Below are 16,337 nucleotides of genomic sequence, written 5' to 3'. Positions count from 1 at the left end.
AAAACCAGTGAATACTGAAGGAGTTTCATTACTGTATTTACGAAGTGGAGTTTTAATTGTCTTAATCTGAGTATGTGCTACTTCTCTCTCAGTACAAAGTTCTTTGCTGATGCAATCTGTGTTTCCCTGGCCTGAGGACATTCAAGGATATCTAATTCACAGCTCTCATTCTCCTTTAAATACCAGGTGCAGACCCTCACTGCGTATGGAAAGGTTATCAGGATAGTAACTTTCTTTTATATTGTCTCCCTTTAGATGTGGGAAGCTACCAAAAGACCAAAGAATTTGGATGTGAGGAAGCTATCTTCAAATTCACATGCATGTACATATTTTCATAATATGTGAGGGTAAAACAACTCTCTTGTTTGTTATCATAGAGAAGCTGTGTTCAAAAGGGGTCTCTTCCAGTCACAAGACTGGGTTTCACTGCTCTGAGTTCCTCCCCCAGGGGCCTGTAGGCAGACACCTTGTGGTAACTGAGGACAGAAATAGTCAGTCCATAAAAGGCAGCAATAGCCACGAGAAGTTACTAGGGAGTTACAAAGCTGATCCTCCCCGGATACGATGGGAAGAAAGGCTCAGATCTCAACAGGGTTTTCCATACTTGAAATACATGACATAACATGATTTTTAACTTGCTTTTCCCTCTTCACCAAAAAAGCTGGTGCAAGAGAAAGACAGCATTGCTGGAATCCCCCAAAAGGAACTGAAATTATGTTAGTATCTTATTAAATACATAAAATTTTATATGTTATAAAATATATATATATATTCATTCCTTCCTTACCTCTTCTGTTGATACGAACTGAGTCCAAGTGTTGTCTCAGTCTGTGAAAGGAAGAAAACAACGAAAATACTGAAAACAAACCTTTCTACTACAGACATACAGAACATCCAAAATATACTGCAGTTTCAACTTTGATCTTATACTCACTGAGAGTTTCAGGTTAAACCCAATCCTTAAATCATAGGAAATGATTTGTCACATTATGTAATTCAAATGAAAGAATAATTTGGGATTAAATTTTACACGTGAAAAGAATACAAAGTAATGTGACTGATTTTTAAAATTTTGCCAAACCAATACATCCTCTGAGAAGAGTCCTCTTTACAACCACATTGTGAGGCTACCTGTGCCTCTCATTGCTCACTGCTTACCGACTGTGTGGCAAGTGCCAGTGTACAACAGTTCCTGCCACCAGGGAGCTCAAGGTTGTGGGGGCAGAGCAAGAGGGAGACAGACTTTTAAAACTAAATAAATACAGGTGCACCTGGGTGGCTCAGTCGGTTAAGCGTCTGCCTTCAGTTCAGGTCATGATCTCAAGGTCCTAGGATTGAGCCTTGCATCGGGTTCCCCAGAGAGTCTGCTTCTCCCTCTCCCTCTGCCTCTGTGCTCTCTTTCTCTCAAATAAATAAATAAAATCTTTTTAAAAAACCTAAATAAATATGAAAGAACTATGAAAATGTTGGAAAGGTGCTGTGAAAGAGAATAAATAGGTGATGTGCTTCAATATGACATGAGGGAAGGCCTGTCGGAAGAGATCGCATCTACACTGAATGTGATCAAGTGTAAAAAAGCTGTGTGTGGACACAGGGCCTGTGTGGTGGTGCATGCACACAGGTCCGACTTCAGGAAAGAGCCTGGACGTTCAAGAAATTCGAAGGTCTACTTGGACGGAGCTCAGAGGGATGGGGGAAGAAAAGTAGAAAATGAGGTTGGAGGGCTGGGTGGGGGCTAGACTATGCCGTGTCCTGGTAAGAAGCCACGGTAAGAAATTTGGAATTTGCTCTACTCTAAGTGCAATACAAGGGATCTGAAGGAGTAAGAGAGAGAGAGACAGACATGGTCTGATTTAATTTTAAAGACACTATTCTGGTGACAGTGCAGACAGGATGGTGGAGAGGAGAACAAGACAGAAAACAAGAAACCAGTAGACAATTGAGGAAGTTCTTAATAATGATATGTGAGAAAATGCCAAAACTCTAAGGAATACCATCAGTGAACTTATCCCAAAAGGTTAGCTTCTATGTGGTAATTAGAAAAAGCAGAATTGTGGAATTATTTTTCCCATTAATATATATTATTTTGCAATGGTATTCTGGAGACTGTATATGGAAGAAATATGGCAGATGTGGGAAAATGTCCTTATTGTGCTCGGGTGATGGTGAAGTGTCAGGATGTCTGTAATTTCTCTAAAATGTTTCAGCAATATGACTTGAATGTGCATGGAAGTACCTGTGTGTATAAAGCAAATATGGCAAAATGTTAATCTATCTCAGTGTAAGTAAATGGGTATTCATTCTCAACTCTTATTTTCTGTGCTTAAAAATATGTTTAACTTTTCACTATGAAAAAAAATTTTAAAGAATTTATTTATTTATTTGAGAGAGAGGGAGAGCAAGAGAGAAAGCACAAACAGGGGGGAGGGACAGAGGCAGAGGGAGAAGCAGACCCTCCGCTGAGCAGGGAGCCTGACCCAGGGCTCAATCCCAGGACCCTGAGATCATGACCTGAGCTGAAGGCAGATGCTTAACTGACTGAGCACCCCCAGGAGCCCCTGCATTTTTTATTATGAGAGAAAACGTTTGCAAATTATATATCTGATAAAGGGTTAATATACCAATATATAAAGAACCACTACAATTCAACTTTGCTATTCATAAACAGCAAATAAACAAATCTGATTTAAAAAGGGGTGGGGTGCAGCCTGGGTGGCTCAGTTGGTTAAGTGTCTGACTCTTGGTTTCAGCTCAGGTCAGGATCTGAGGGTCCTGGGATCAAGCCCTGCATTGTGCTCCGCTCAGCGTGGAGTCTGCCCCGAGTCTCTCTTTCCCTCTCTCTCTGCCCTTTCCCTGCTCACATGCTTGCTCTCTGTCTTAAATAAATAAATCTTAAAAAAAGGGGTGGACACCTTGATAGATGTTTCTCCAAAGAAGATATAAAAATGGCCAATGGGCCCATGAAAAGATGCTCGACATCACTATTAGGGAAATGCAAATCAAAACTACAATGAGATACCACCTCATTACCACCAGGATAGCTACTATCAAAAAACCAGAAAAAAACAAGTGCTGGTAAGGTTGTGGAGAAATTGCTATCCTTGTGCACTATTAACGGGAATGTAAAATGTGGTGCTGTGGTGGAAAATGATACACTGGTTCCTCAAAAAATTAAACACAGAATTATCACATGATCCAGCAATTCCACTTCTGGGCATATACCCAAAAGAATTGAAAGTAGAAAGGAGGGACTCAAACAAATATGTGGACATCCATGTTCATAGCAGCATGGTCCACAATAAAGTGTGTTAGTAATCCAAGTGTCTACCAATGGATAAATGGACAAACAAAAATGTGGTTTATAAGTACAACAGAGCATTATTCAGCCTTAAAAAAAGGAAGAAAATTCATATGCTACAACATGGATGAACCTCGAAGACAAAGTCTATACTAAGTGAAATAAACCAGTCACAAAAGGACAAATACTACATCATCCTATTTATGTGAAGTACTTAGAATAGTCAAACTAATAGAGATAGGTAGTAGAATGGTGGTTGTCAAGGGTTAAGGTGAAGGGAATGAGAAGTGATTGTTAATGAATACAGAGCAGTTGCAGTTTGGGATAATGAAAAAGTTCTGGAGCTGGACGGTAGTGATGCAAAAACAAATATGAATGTATTCAGGGTCACTGACCTATATACAATTAAAATGGCTAAAACTGTCATTTTTATGTTCCTATATTTTACTACAATTTTTAAAAAAGCTATAGAAATAAAGACAGTGTGGAGCTGGCATAAAGATAGAAAAATAGGTCAAGAGAACTGGAGAAAGTCCAAAAATGGACTGAAGCATGTACAGTCATTTGATTTTCAATAAAGGCATCAATGCAGTTCAATGGAGAAACCTATATCTTTTCAGCAAATGGTGTTGGAACAACAGGACAGACTTATGTAAGGGAAAAATGAGCCTTTATCCTTATGTCACACCATGTACTCAAATTACTTTTATACATATCATAGTTTTAAGCATAAAAACTAAAATTATACAGCTTCAACAAGAAAAGACAGGAGATTATCTTTGTAATCTTGGAAACAAAGACTTCACGAACAGGACAAAAGCCACTAACTGTAAAAGAAAAAATTGACAGACTGGACTTCAAAAAAATTTTTTTAAATATGCTCACCAAAAGACATTGTTATGAAAATGAAAGGGCAAACCGTATACTGAAAGAAGAATATTTGCAAACCACATATTTGATGAAAGACTTGTATACTGAACATATAACTTGTGAATATAAATAAAAAAACCATACCATTTTCAAAAATAAGCAATTATAAAATGTCAGCTAAGCGCATGAAAAGATGCTCAGTGTGTTATTAAGGAAAAGCAAATTTAAACTATAATGATATACTAACACCTATTGTAATGTCCAAAACTGAAAATACACCAAGAGATGGAAAGAATGTGGAGCAACTAGAACTTCCATACATTGTCAGTGGGAATGTAAAATAGAACCACTACTCTAGAAAAAGCTTTGCAATTTTTTACAAAGTTAAACATACCCTTATCATATGATGATGCCACTCCACTCCTAGATATGTGCCCAAGAGAAACACAAGAAAAACACGTGCACAGGAATGGTTATAGCAGCTTTATGTTTACAGCATGTTTATAGCAGGTCAATACTGGGACAACCCAAATTTCTGTTAGCAGGTGAATGGATAAATGAATTGTGGTATATCTATGCAATGGAATACTACTCAGCAATAAAAAAAGAATAAAGACTGGGAATCTTTCTTTTTTCTTCAAACATTTCTTTATCATTTTACAATGAATATATTATTTTTAAAAGAGCAGAAAATAACATTTGAGCAGGAAAAAAAGAATAAACTGATAATACAACATAGATGAATCTCAAAATAATTATGCTGAGTCAGACACCCACCCACCCCACCAAAGTCATTCTGTGTGAATGTATTTATATAAGATGGTTTATAATATAAACTGACAGTAACAGCAGATCAGTGATTGCAACTGCCTAGAGATGGAGAGTGAGGGTGGAGGGATTACCAAGGGTCACAAGAAAACTTTTGGGTGTGACGGATATGTTATCTTGATTGCAGTGATGGTTTCACAAGTGTATAAATATTTAAACTTTTCAAACTGTACACTTTAAACACATACAGTTTATTGTGTGTCACTCATACTTCAATAAAGAACGTAACCTAAGAATTCGAGACCTTGCAAAACTCTGTGGTTCTCATGCGAAGTTGACAGAAAGGGAACTCAGAAAGTTTATCACCCATGTACACTTTCTTAAGGGGGAAAAAATTCTTCATGAAGACAATCTGGCAACAAGATTACTCATGAAGAATTGCAAATGAGGAAGCTGTCTTGTGAAAGATAGGCAGATGGTCACGGTAAAGGAACTGTGGAAATAAGATTAGAAAAGCAGAAAGTAAATGTTGTTTTTAAAGTGAAAGCCACAAGATAGAAAAATCATTTAATCATAATAAACAAGAATAAAAATCTCAGCACATGCCAACAAAACACCCTAAGTATTGAAAGAGAAAGATCACAATAGACACCATTATGTTTTTGAAGTAATTTGAGAAGTAAAGGTTTAAACATATTTTAAATGTACATCTGAAAATTAAGCTCCTAAATCAAGACAGAGAAAACAAAAAAGATAAAAATTAGATGGAATAAATATATAGTATGATTAAATAAGATAAATCGTCTATTTAAAAAAGACAAAAGGACTGTGTTAGGAAACCAAAGCCCAATTATAAACTGTAAATACCTAATACAAAATGATGCAGAAATGTTGACAAACAATGGGCGAAAACAGACAGGGTAAATGCCCCTACCCCCCAAAAAGGGAAGAGAAAAGGCACACGGATAAGGGTTACAACATTAATAATCTTACAATGAAAAGATATGCGAATTTGTGGCCTTTAATTTGTATTTTCTGGGCAGATAATATGTTTGAGCAGTTTTCAAGTGTCTTTTGTGCCATCTGTACATCTTTTTCAGTGAAATGTCTGGTCATGTCCTTTGCTGATTCTGACTGGATATTATTATTGAGTTTTGAGAGTTCTTGATAAATTCTAAAAACTAGGTCCTTTGTCAGATATATGGCTTGCAAATATTTTCTTTTAGTCTATATTCTGGCTTTTTCTTCACATGGTCTTTGGGACAGCAAGCTTTTAATTTACAAATTTTTCCTTTATGGATTGTACTTCTGGTATCAAGTCTTTGGTCTCAAGAACTCTGCTAGTCCTATATCCTGAAGCTTTTCTCCAATGCTTTCTTCTAAAAGTTTTATAGTTTGATGTATTTTTTGCATAGTTTTATATTTAAGTCTACAATCATTTATGAGCTAATTCTTGTACAAGGTTTGAGAGCTGTCTGTATATTTTAATACCATTTTAATAACTTTTGGTGTTCTTTATCCCTAGTTTTTAAGGCTATTTTTTGAGCCAGCTATTTGAATTTTTTGGTACCATTTATTTTTAAAACAGAGGGTATGAAATGGTAAAGTGAAGAGAGTACAGAGTCAAAAATGGGCATGAGACGGAGAGCAGATAGTTCTGAGAAGACTCAGAATTTGAAGTAAAAAACAAAAACAAAACCAAAGGACCTGTGTTCAAATACCAGGTCTGTTCTCACTAGCCAAGTAACTTTGGGTAAAATGTGAGGAGGCTTCCTGTCAACTGTGAAGAGCTATACAGATGTTAGCCTCTGATGAGGACCTTCTAGTGTCCCACACATTTCCCCACCTCCAACAATAGGCAATTAACTTGACACGATGAGAAATAGCTACTCTGGGCACAAAATTGTTGTTATATTGCAAAACTGACTATGCAGAATGAGAAATCAAAGCTATGTCTGCAGAGAAAATCAAGGAAAAGAAATAAATCGAAGTATTAACTTGTATTACATTTGGGTACTGGGATACAAGGATAACTCCCAAGTACCCACTTTACTAGGCACAGTGGTTCAGAACTTAGGCTTTAGAGTCCAAAAGCTTGGTTTTGAATTCTAGCTTTACCACTTACTTGTCACATATTGGGTTAATATCTCCCCTGAAAAATGATCATATAATTAATAACTATCTCATGTATTTAAGAATTTAAAAGAGTACCTGGCACTTGGCAATATCCAGTAAATACTACTTACAGTTATTTACTGTTTTTCCAAATTTTCCATATTTTTTACAAGCATATATTTCTTTTGTAATAGAACCACTTTTTTAAAAAAAAGAGTACTTTTATAATTCTGTGTATGTCAAAATCATAGCTCCCTCTCCCTTTATCTTAAGAAAATAGTAAGGCCATTCCCAAGAAAATTTAGAACAGTGGTTGATAATCTACAGTCCATAATCCAAGTCTAGCCTGCCACCAAATTTTTGTTTTTCCTTTTTTTTTATTGTAGTAAAATACACATAACGTAAAACTTACCATCTTAACTATTTTTAGTTTTATAGCTCAGTGGCATTAAAACATTTGCAGTGTTGTGCAACCATCACTACCATGTATCTCTAGAACTCCTTTCATCTTGCAAACTTGAAACTCTGTATCCATTAAACAACTCTCCATTCCCTCCTCCTTCCATGCCTGGCAAGCACCATTCTACTTTCTGTTTCTATGATTTTGACTAGTCTAAGTATTTCATATAAGTAGAACCATACAGTATTTATCTTTTTGTAACTGACTTATTTCACTTAGTGTACATCCTTAAGAATCATTCATGCTATATCATATGTCAGGGGTTTCTCACCTTTTTAAGGTTGATAAGTGTTCTACGTATAAACCTCATTTTGTTTATCCATGCATCTGTCAATGGACCCCTGAATTGCTTCCATGCTTTGACATAGTATATCATCCTTTTTACATGATGCTACACTCCGTTTGCTAGTCTATTGTTGAGGACTTTGCATCAGTGTTCATGAGGGATACTGTCTGTACTTTTCCTTTCTTGTCGTGTCATTGGTTTTGGGATCAGAGTAAGGCTGGTATCATAAAATGAATTAGGAAATGTTCCTTTCCTCTTACATTTTTTGGAAAAGTTTGGGAAGGATTGGGAGCTTTTCAAATGTTTGGTGGAATTCACCATGAAGCCATCAGGTACAGGTTTTCTTTGTTGGGAGATTCTGGATTACTGATTGACTCTTCTTACCAGTTATACAGGTCTCTTCAGATTTTCTATGTCTTTATGATTTAATCTTGGTAAGTATTGTGTTTCTTAGAATTTGTCATTTAATTGAGGCTATCCAATATGTTGGTGTACAACTGTTCATAGTACTCTCCTATAATCCTTTTTATTTCTGTACGATCAGTAGTGATGTCCCCACCTTCATCTCTGAATTTAGTAATTTGGCCTTCTTTCATTCTTAATCCACATAGGTAAGACTTTGTTGACTTTGTTGATATTTTCAAAGAACCAATTTTTGGTTTCATTTATTTTCTCTATTTTTCCTATTCTCTAGTTCATTTATCTCTGTTCTAATCTTTATTACTTCCTTCCTTTTGCTAGCTTTGGGTTTAGCTTGTTCTTATTTTTATAGTTCCTCAGGTTGTAAAGTTAGGTTACTGATTTGAGATTTTTTTTTTTTTTTACATAAGCATTTACAGCTATAAATTTCCTCCTTACCACCACTTTTGGTGTTATCACAGCTTTTTGGTATGTCGCGTTTTCATTTTCATTCATCTCTCTACAGTTTCTAATTTCCCTTGTGTTATTTCCACAAATTTGAGAATTTTTCAGTTTTCCTTCTGTTACTGATTTCTAATTTCATCTTCTTGTGGTTGGAGACGATACTCTGTATGATATCTATCTTATAAATACTGAGGACTTCTGGGAAAATGGAAGAGTAGGAGGATCCTAACCTCACCTCTTTCCCACAGACACACCTAGATAACAGCAACATCAGTGTAATTAATTAAGAAAATGATGTGAAGACTGGAAGAACAGACTTGGCATAGTTAATTGTAGAGAAGAGGCCACATTCAAAAGGGTAGCAGAGTCAGAAACGTACTGTACGGTGACTAACATAATATAATAAAAAATATTATTATTAAAAAAAAAAGAAATGTAGTCGGGAATCAATCTGCCAGCAAGGCTAACTAACCACAAGCAGCAGGGACACAACAAGCACGTGGAAATGATAAGAACAAACTCCATACCAGGAACCCCAGACATGGGGACCGACCCTAAGAAGATAGGACCACATAACATTTGGCTTTGAAAACCAGTGGGGCTTAACTTTGTAAGTTTTACATTCAGTGGAGCTTAACTCTGGGTGCTTTAAAAATCAGCGGGCTTAATTCTGCGAGTGCCAGAGGGCCTTAGGAAACTGAGTCTCTGGCTTCAAAGAGAAAACAAGACAAACATCCCATGGAGATACCTCACAGAAGCAGCAGTTTGAAAAGCACCTGGGGTATATGTGAAGGTGACTTATTTACTAAAACCAGAACATGTCCTGGAGGAGCAGGAATCTTTAAGAGACTTCTTTAAGAACAAAAGAACTTTCCATCCTCACCCTCCCACATAGTTGAACACCTGTGGGAGCTAGTAAAAACACCCTACTTGCTAGGACTGTGCACCACACACTAGCATTTTCCTGCAGATCTGCTCCATCCAACCTGCCCTACTTGGTAAGAGTCCCTTCAAAGTGGCTCCTGCTCTGTTCCTTCTAGCAAGTAGACCTGGCAGGGACCAGTACCACTCCAAAGTAACTCCTGCTCTGGGAAAAGGGGAATATAACCACACACACCAGTTTGACTGCAGGCCCAGCAGGTGAACTGGGAGTAGACACCTGATCTGACTGCCAGCCCTGTCCAGCAACAAAAACCTCCATGTAACTGTGGACCGGGGAAATGGGCTGTGGGCAGGCATCTGGTCTGACCACTCGATACCACCCAACTACAAGTGCAAGATGGCCCCAGACTGACTCCTTAACAGCACAGGGACCAAACTGTGCCCCAAACCGGTAAGGTGGGCAACTGCAGCTGAATGCACTGAAAGCAAACATAGCTCAGCCACAACAGTAGGGCACACGCAACCCACACAGGAGACACCCCTGAAGCACCTGGTTCTGGTGAACATGGGTTACCGTGCTACAGGGCACCAAAGAACTCTTCTTCTGAAAGCCACTTTCAAAATCAGGAAACAGGGCTGATTTTTCCTAATACACAGAAATATACACAGAGTTAAACAAAATGAGGGACAGAAATATGTCCTAAATGAAGGAACAGGACAAAAAACACCAAAGGAGGTACATGAAATGGAGATAAGCAATATACCTAATAAATAATTCAAAGTAATGGTCATAAAGATACTTAGTGGACTTGAGAAGAGAGTGGAGGAGCTCAGTGAGACCTTCAACAAAGAGATAGAATATGTAAAAAAGAATGAATCAGAGATGAAGAACTCAATAATTGAAATAAAAAATACACTAGAGGGAATCAAAAGCATATTAAAGGAGGCAGAAGAACAGATCAGTGAGCTGGAAGAGAGAGTAACGGAAAACAAACAAGCGTCTGAAACAGCAAAAAGAAAAAAGTAAAAAATGAAAATAGGATAGGCGAACTCAGCAACATCATTAAGCATAGGACATCTGCATTATAGGGATCTGAGAAGAAGAAAGAGAAAAGGGGGCAAGAAATTTATTTGAAGAAATAACAGCTGAAAATTTCCTGACTCTGGAGAAGGAAACAGAAATCCAGATCTAGGAGACAAACCCCAACAAAATCAACCCAAAGAGGTGCACACCAAGACACATAATAATTAAAATGGCAAAAACGGTGATAAAGAGAGAATTTTAAAACCAGAAAGAGAAGTAGAAAGAGAAAACGGGGAACCCCAGAAGGCTGTCAGCTGATTTTTCGGCAGAAACTTTGCAGGCCTTAAGAGAGTGGCATAATATCTTAAAAGTGCTAAAGGGAAAAAACCTGCAATAGAAAATACCCGACCCAGCAAAGCTATCATTCAGAACAGAAGGAGACAGAAGGAGTTTCCCAGACAAAAGTTAAAGGAGTTCATTGCCACTAAACCAGTCTGACAAGAAACAGGAAAGGGAATTCTTTGAAAAGAAAAGGCCATAATCAGGAGTAAGAGTTATGAAAAGAAAAATTTCATACGTAAATGCAAACATAATAAAAGTAGTAAATTCATCACTTATAAAAACAGTAAAGACATTAAAGCACAAAAACAGTAAAATCAACTACATATATAAAAATGAGTCAAAGGATTCACAAAATAAAAGGATGGAGAGTATGGCATTATATACATAGAATGTGGGTATAGAGGAGTAAAAATTTAGTGCTTCTAGAATCAATTCAAACTTAAGTGATCATCAACTTAATATTGACTGCCATCTGCACAAGGCAGGTATTTTAACCTAATAGAAACCACAAATCAAAAACCTGTAATAGATATGCAAAAAATTGAAAGGAAGGAATCCAAACATATCAATAAAGAAAGCCATTAAACAACAAGGGAAAAGAGCAAGAGAAGAAAGGAACAGAGAACTACAAAAACAACAATAAAACAAGTTAACAAAATGGCAGTAAGTACATATCTATCACTAATTATTTTCAATATGAATGCACTAAATGCTCCAATCAAAAGACACAGGGTGATGGAATAGATGATAAAGCAAGACCCATCTATATGCAGCCTACAGGAGACTCATAACCTAAAGACACATGCAGATTGAAAGTAAAGAGATGGAAAAATATATACCCTGCAAAATGAAATTAAAAGAAAGCTAGGGTAGCAAACTTTTATCACAAACAATAGACTTTAAAACAAAGACTAACAAGAGACAAAGAAGGACACTATATAATGATAAAACAATCTAACAAGAGAATATAACAATTGTAAATATTTATGCACCAAACATGAAAGCACCTAAATATATAAAGCAACTATTAACAGAAGAAGTTGACAGTATTACAGTAAAACTAGGGGACTTTAATACCCCATTTACATCAATGAATAGATCATCCAGAAAGAAAATCAACAAAGAAACAATGGCTTTGAATGACACACTGAATCAGAGGACCTAAGAGATATATTCAGAACAGTCCATCCCAAAACAGCAGAATACACATTCTTTTTAAGTGCACAAGGAATATTCTCCCAGATAGATCATGTTATGCCACAAAACAAGCCTCAATAAATTCAAAAAGACTGAAATCATATTATGCATGTTTTCTGACGACAACAGTATGAAACTAGAAATCAATCTCAAGAAAAAAATGTGCAAAGAACACAAATACATGGAGGCTAAAGAACACGCTACTAAACAATGAATGAGTCAACCAAGAAATCAAGTAAGAAATAAAAAAAAATACATGGAGGTAAATGAAAATGAAAACAATGGTCCAAAATGTTTGGAGTGCAGCAAAAACTGGCAGGGTAGATTATAGCCATACAAGCCTAGCTCAAGAAGCAAGAAAAATCTCAAATAAGCAATAAAACTTTACACCTACCTGAGCTAGAAAAAGAAGAAAAAGAAACAAAGCCAAACTCTAGAAGAAGGAAAGAAACAAGATTAGAGCAGAAATAAATGAAACAGAGACTAACGATATAACAGAAACTATGCAACATATTAATGAAACCAGGTTCTTTGAAAAGATCAACGTAAGTGATAAACCTTTACCAAGACTCATCAAATGAGAGAGAGAGAGAGAGCAAGAGAGAGAGAGAAAGAAGACTCAAATACATAAACTCAGAAATGAAGGAGGGGAAATAACAACTGAAGCCACAGAAATATAAAGGATTATAAGACAGTATTATGAAAAATTATATGCTAACAAATTGGGCAACCTAGAATAAATGGATACATTCCTAGAAACATAAGCTCCTAAAACTGAATCTGGAAGAAAGAGAAAATTTGAACAGACTCCTTACTTGCCATGAAGTCCAATCTGTAATCAAAAAACTCCCAGCAAACAAAAGTCCCAGACTAGAAAGATTCACCAAAGAATTCACTAGGTGAATTCTACCAAACATTCAAAGAGTTAAAACTGTTCTTCTCAGATTATTCCAAAAAATAGGAGAGGAAGGAAAGCGTCCAAATTCATTCTACAAGGCCAGCATTACCCCAATACCAAACCCAGATAAAGACACTACCAAAAAGGAAAACTACAGGCCAGTATCTCTGATGAACATAGGTACAAAAATCCTCAACCAAATATTAGCAAACCAAATCCAAAAATATATGAAAAAGAATCATTTATCATGATCAAGTGGGATTTATTCCAGGGATGTATGGGTCATTCAATATTTGCAAAAGGATAAAAACCATATGATCATCTCAAGAGATGCAAAAAACCCCACATTTGACAAAGTGCATCAATTCATCAAGAAAAGTGTAATCTTAATCTCCTTTATTTCTCCCATATCCACCCACCCACCTCCTATCTGGCCGCCACCAGTTTTTTTCTTGTATTTAAGAGTCTGGGTTTTGTTTGTTTCTTTTTTTCTTTGTTTGTTTTGTCCTCCAGGTTGATCCATGTTTTTGCAAATGACAATGTCTCTTTTGTATAATCACCTTCTTTTGTCTCTTGTGACAGTTTCTGACTTAAAGTCTATTTTGTCTGATGTAATAGCCACTCCTGCCTCTTCTAGTTACTGTTTTCATGGAGTATCTATTCCCAGGTCTTTTGGCATATGTGTGTCCTTAAAGCTAAAGGGAGTCTCCTATAGGCAGATTATGGTTGGATATTGTTTTTTAAAAAATCCATTCAGCCACTCTATGTCTTTTGATTGGAGAATTTAATCCATTTACATTTAAAGTAATTATTAATAAGTGAGGACTTACTATTGCCATTTTGTTAATAATTTTTCTGGTTGTTCTGTAGTACCTTTGTTCCTTTTTCCTCTCTTGACACTCCTTTGTAATCTGATGATTTTTCTTTTGTATCGGTATATGCTTTGATATCTGTTTTGTGTATCTGCTATACAAGGTTTTTCATTTGTGTCCACCATGAGGTGTGGATAAAACACCTTATAGTTATAACATTTTATTTTAAGCTACTAACAATTGAGCTTCAATCACATATGAAAACTACACTTTTACTTCTTCCCCATTTTATGTAATTGATGTCACAATTTACATCATTTATATTATGTATCCATTAATAAATTATTACAGCTATAGTTATTTTTCATACTTTTGTATTTATGCTAGAGTTGAAAGCTTATACATTCATACATTTTCATGTTGCTGATATTTTTTTCATTTTAGCTTGAATAACTCCCTTAGTTTTTTTTTTTTTTTTTTTTGAGGCACGTCTAGTGGTGATGAGATTCAGCTGTTGTTTGTCTGAGAAAATGTTTATTTCTCCTTCATTTCTGAAGGACAGCTTTGCCAGATACTGTATTCTTGTCAGTTTTCTTCTTTCAGCATTTTGAATACATCATCACATTCTCTCTTGACCTGAAAGGTTTCTGCTAAGAAATCAGTTGACTATCTTCTCAGGGCTCCATTGTGACAAGTCGTTTTTCTCTTGCTGCTTTCAAAACTTTCCACCTTTGACATCTGATGATTTGACTATGATGTATTTCAGTGTAGAGCTCTTTAAATTTAACCTATTTGGGATCCTGTGGACTTTATGAATCTGGCTCTCTATTGCCCTCCCAAGATTTTGGTACTTTTCAGTCATTATTTCTTTAAATAGGCTTTCTAGCCACCACCACAACCCACACCCCAGAACAACCACTATACATAAATAAAATATATAATATATTGGTTCACTTGATGTAATCCCCTAGTTCCTGTAGGCTTTCTTTACTCTTTTTTAGTCTTTTTTCCTTTTGCTCCTCTTCCTAGATAATTCCAAATAACACATCTTCACATTTGCTCATTCTTTCTTATGCTTGAAAAAAATCTGCTTCTGAAACCCTCTAATAAATTTTTTCAATTCAGTATTCCTGTTTGGTTCTTTTTAATTGTTTCTATCTCTGTTGATTTTTTTTCCCCCCATGAATGGGTCATACATTTCTTTGTATGTGTTATTTTTTCTGTTGAAAATTGGACATGTGAATCTAATAATGTAGTAACCCTGGACATCAGCTTCTCCCCCTTTCCTAGGGTTTGCTTTTTTAGTTTGTTTCTATTGTTTTTGCTTTTTTGATTATTGTAGGGTCCATCTATGCCAGAACTTAAGGACCTCGCAGATCTTTTATGAGCCTGAGGCTTTCCCTGAACATTTGTAGTGATTTTCTAATTTCCCCCAAATATTCATTTGTTTTGAATGTCCTATTCATTAATGTCTGGCTCCCAAAAGGGGAAAAAGAAAAAAATAAAAGAAGGGGGGAAAGGCTGTTAGCCCTTTAAGTTTTCTGAGTTACTTCAGGTGGAGAACTTTTAATAATGGGTGGAGTTGCAACAACAGCTACCTTCTTTGTCTACACCTTTGAGATCAGAAGTAACAATCAGGGCATGGCTCCCCAGTATTTTGAGGATAAGCTCCTTTTTCTCCCACCATGGCTACCACAAGCTGTGTACAAGCTGTTCAGCGAACATGTGCACAGCTACCTGCCACAGGGTGGGTGGGTGGGAGTAGGTAGTTGTTTCTGAACTAAGAATTGAAGTAAAATTTACTTCAATTTACCCCCAAGCCTTCCCCTGGAAGTTGTAAGCCTTCAAAAGAAATTAGATTCTACCAATAGCACTGCTGTCTACATGGGGAAACAGATTCCTCCTGCTTTCTACTCCACCATCTTCCCAGAATCCTCTGCCTGCCACCAGTTTTGGTAAATATAAGTTTGGTTTTTTTTTTTTAAGATTTTATTTATTTATTTGACAGAGACAGAGACAGCCAGCGAGAGAGGGAACACAAACAGGGGGAGTGGGAGAGGAAGAAGCAGGCTCATAGCCGAGGAGCCTGATGTGGGGCTCGATCCCATAATGCCAGGATCACGCCCTGAGCCGAAGGCAGACGCTTAACCGCTGTGCCACTCAGGCGCCCCAGGTAAATATAAGTTTTATGGCTATTCCTTATGTATAGCCTACGTCTGTTTTCATAATACAATGACAGAACTTGAGTAGTTGGGACACAGACCATTTCACACACAAACTCCAAAGTATTTAATACGTGGCCCTTTACATAAAGTCTGCCAACTTCCAACTTAGAAGAGCAACAGGAGTAATGTTACAATACTTTATTTCCAGGACCATTAAATCCCTACATATAAAAATCTTGACCTAAAAATCCAAGACAACCAACCTGACATGTCTTCTGATGAAAAACAATAAAAAATATACAACAGTATTGGTATACCATAATAGAATTCTGATGCTAACCACCTCAAGTCAGCAT

General features: G+C 36.5%; 1 protein-coding gene across 1 annotated transcript in view; it reads right to left on the bottom strand.

Moving 5' to 3' along the window:
- TMEM131 (transmembrane protein 131) overlaps window positions 1–16,337 on the bottom strand; it is a 239,800-nt gene that overhangs the window by 151,707 nt on the left and 71,756 nt on the right. Inside the window, exon 3 of the mRNA XM_026487434.4 lies at window positions 788–828. Within this exon, the coding sequence (XP_026343219.2) occupies window positions 788–828 (41 nt within the window). The remainder of the gene's footprint in view (window positions 1–787; window positions 829–16,337) is intronic.

Source organism: Ursus arctos, unplaced genomic scaffold, assembly GCF_023065955.2.
Source record: "Ursus arctos isolate Adak ecotype North America unplaced genomic scaffold, UrsArc2.0 scaffold_8, whole genome shotgun sequence".
Taxonomy (NCBI): domain Eukaryota; kingdom Metazoa; phylum Chordata; class Mammalia; order Carnivora; family Ursidae; genus Ursus; species Ursus arctos.
Note: the sequence above shows the minus strand (reverse complement) of the source record. Positions and strands in the feature narration are given on the sequence as shown.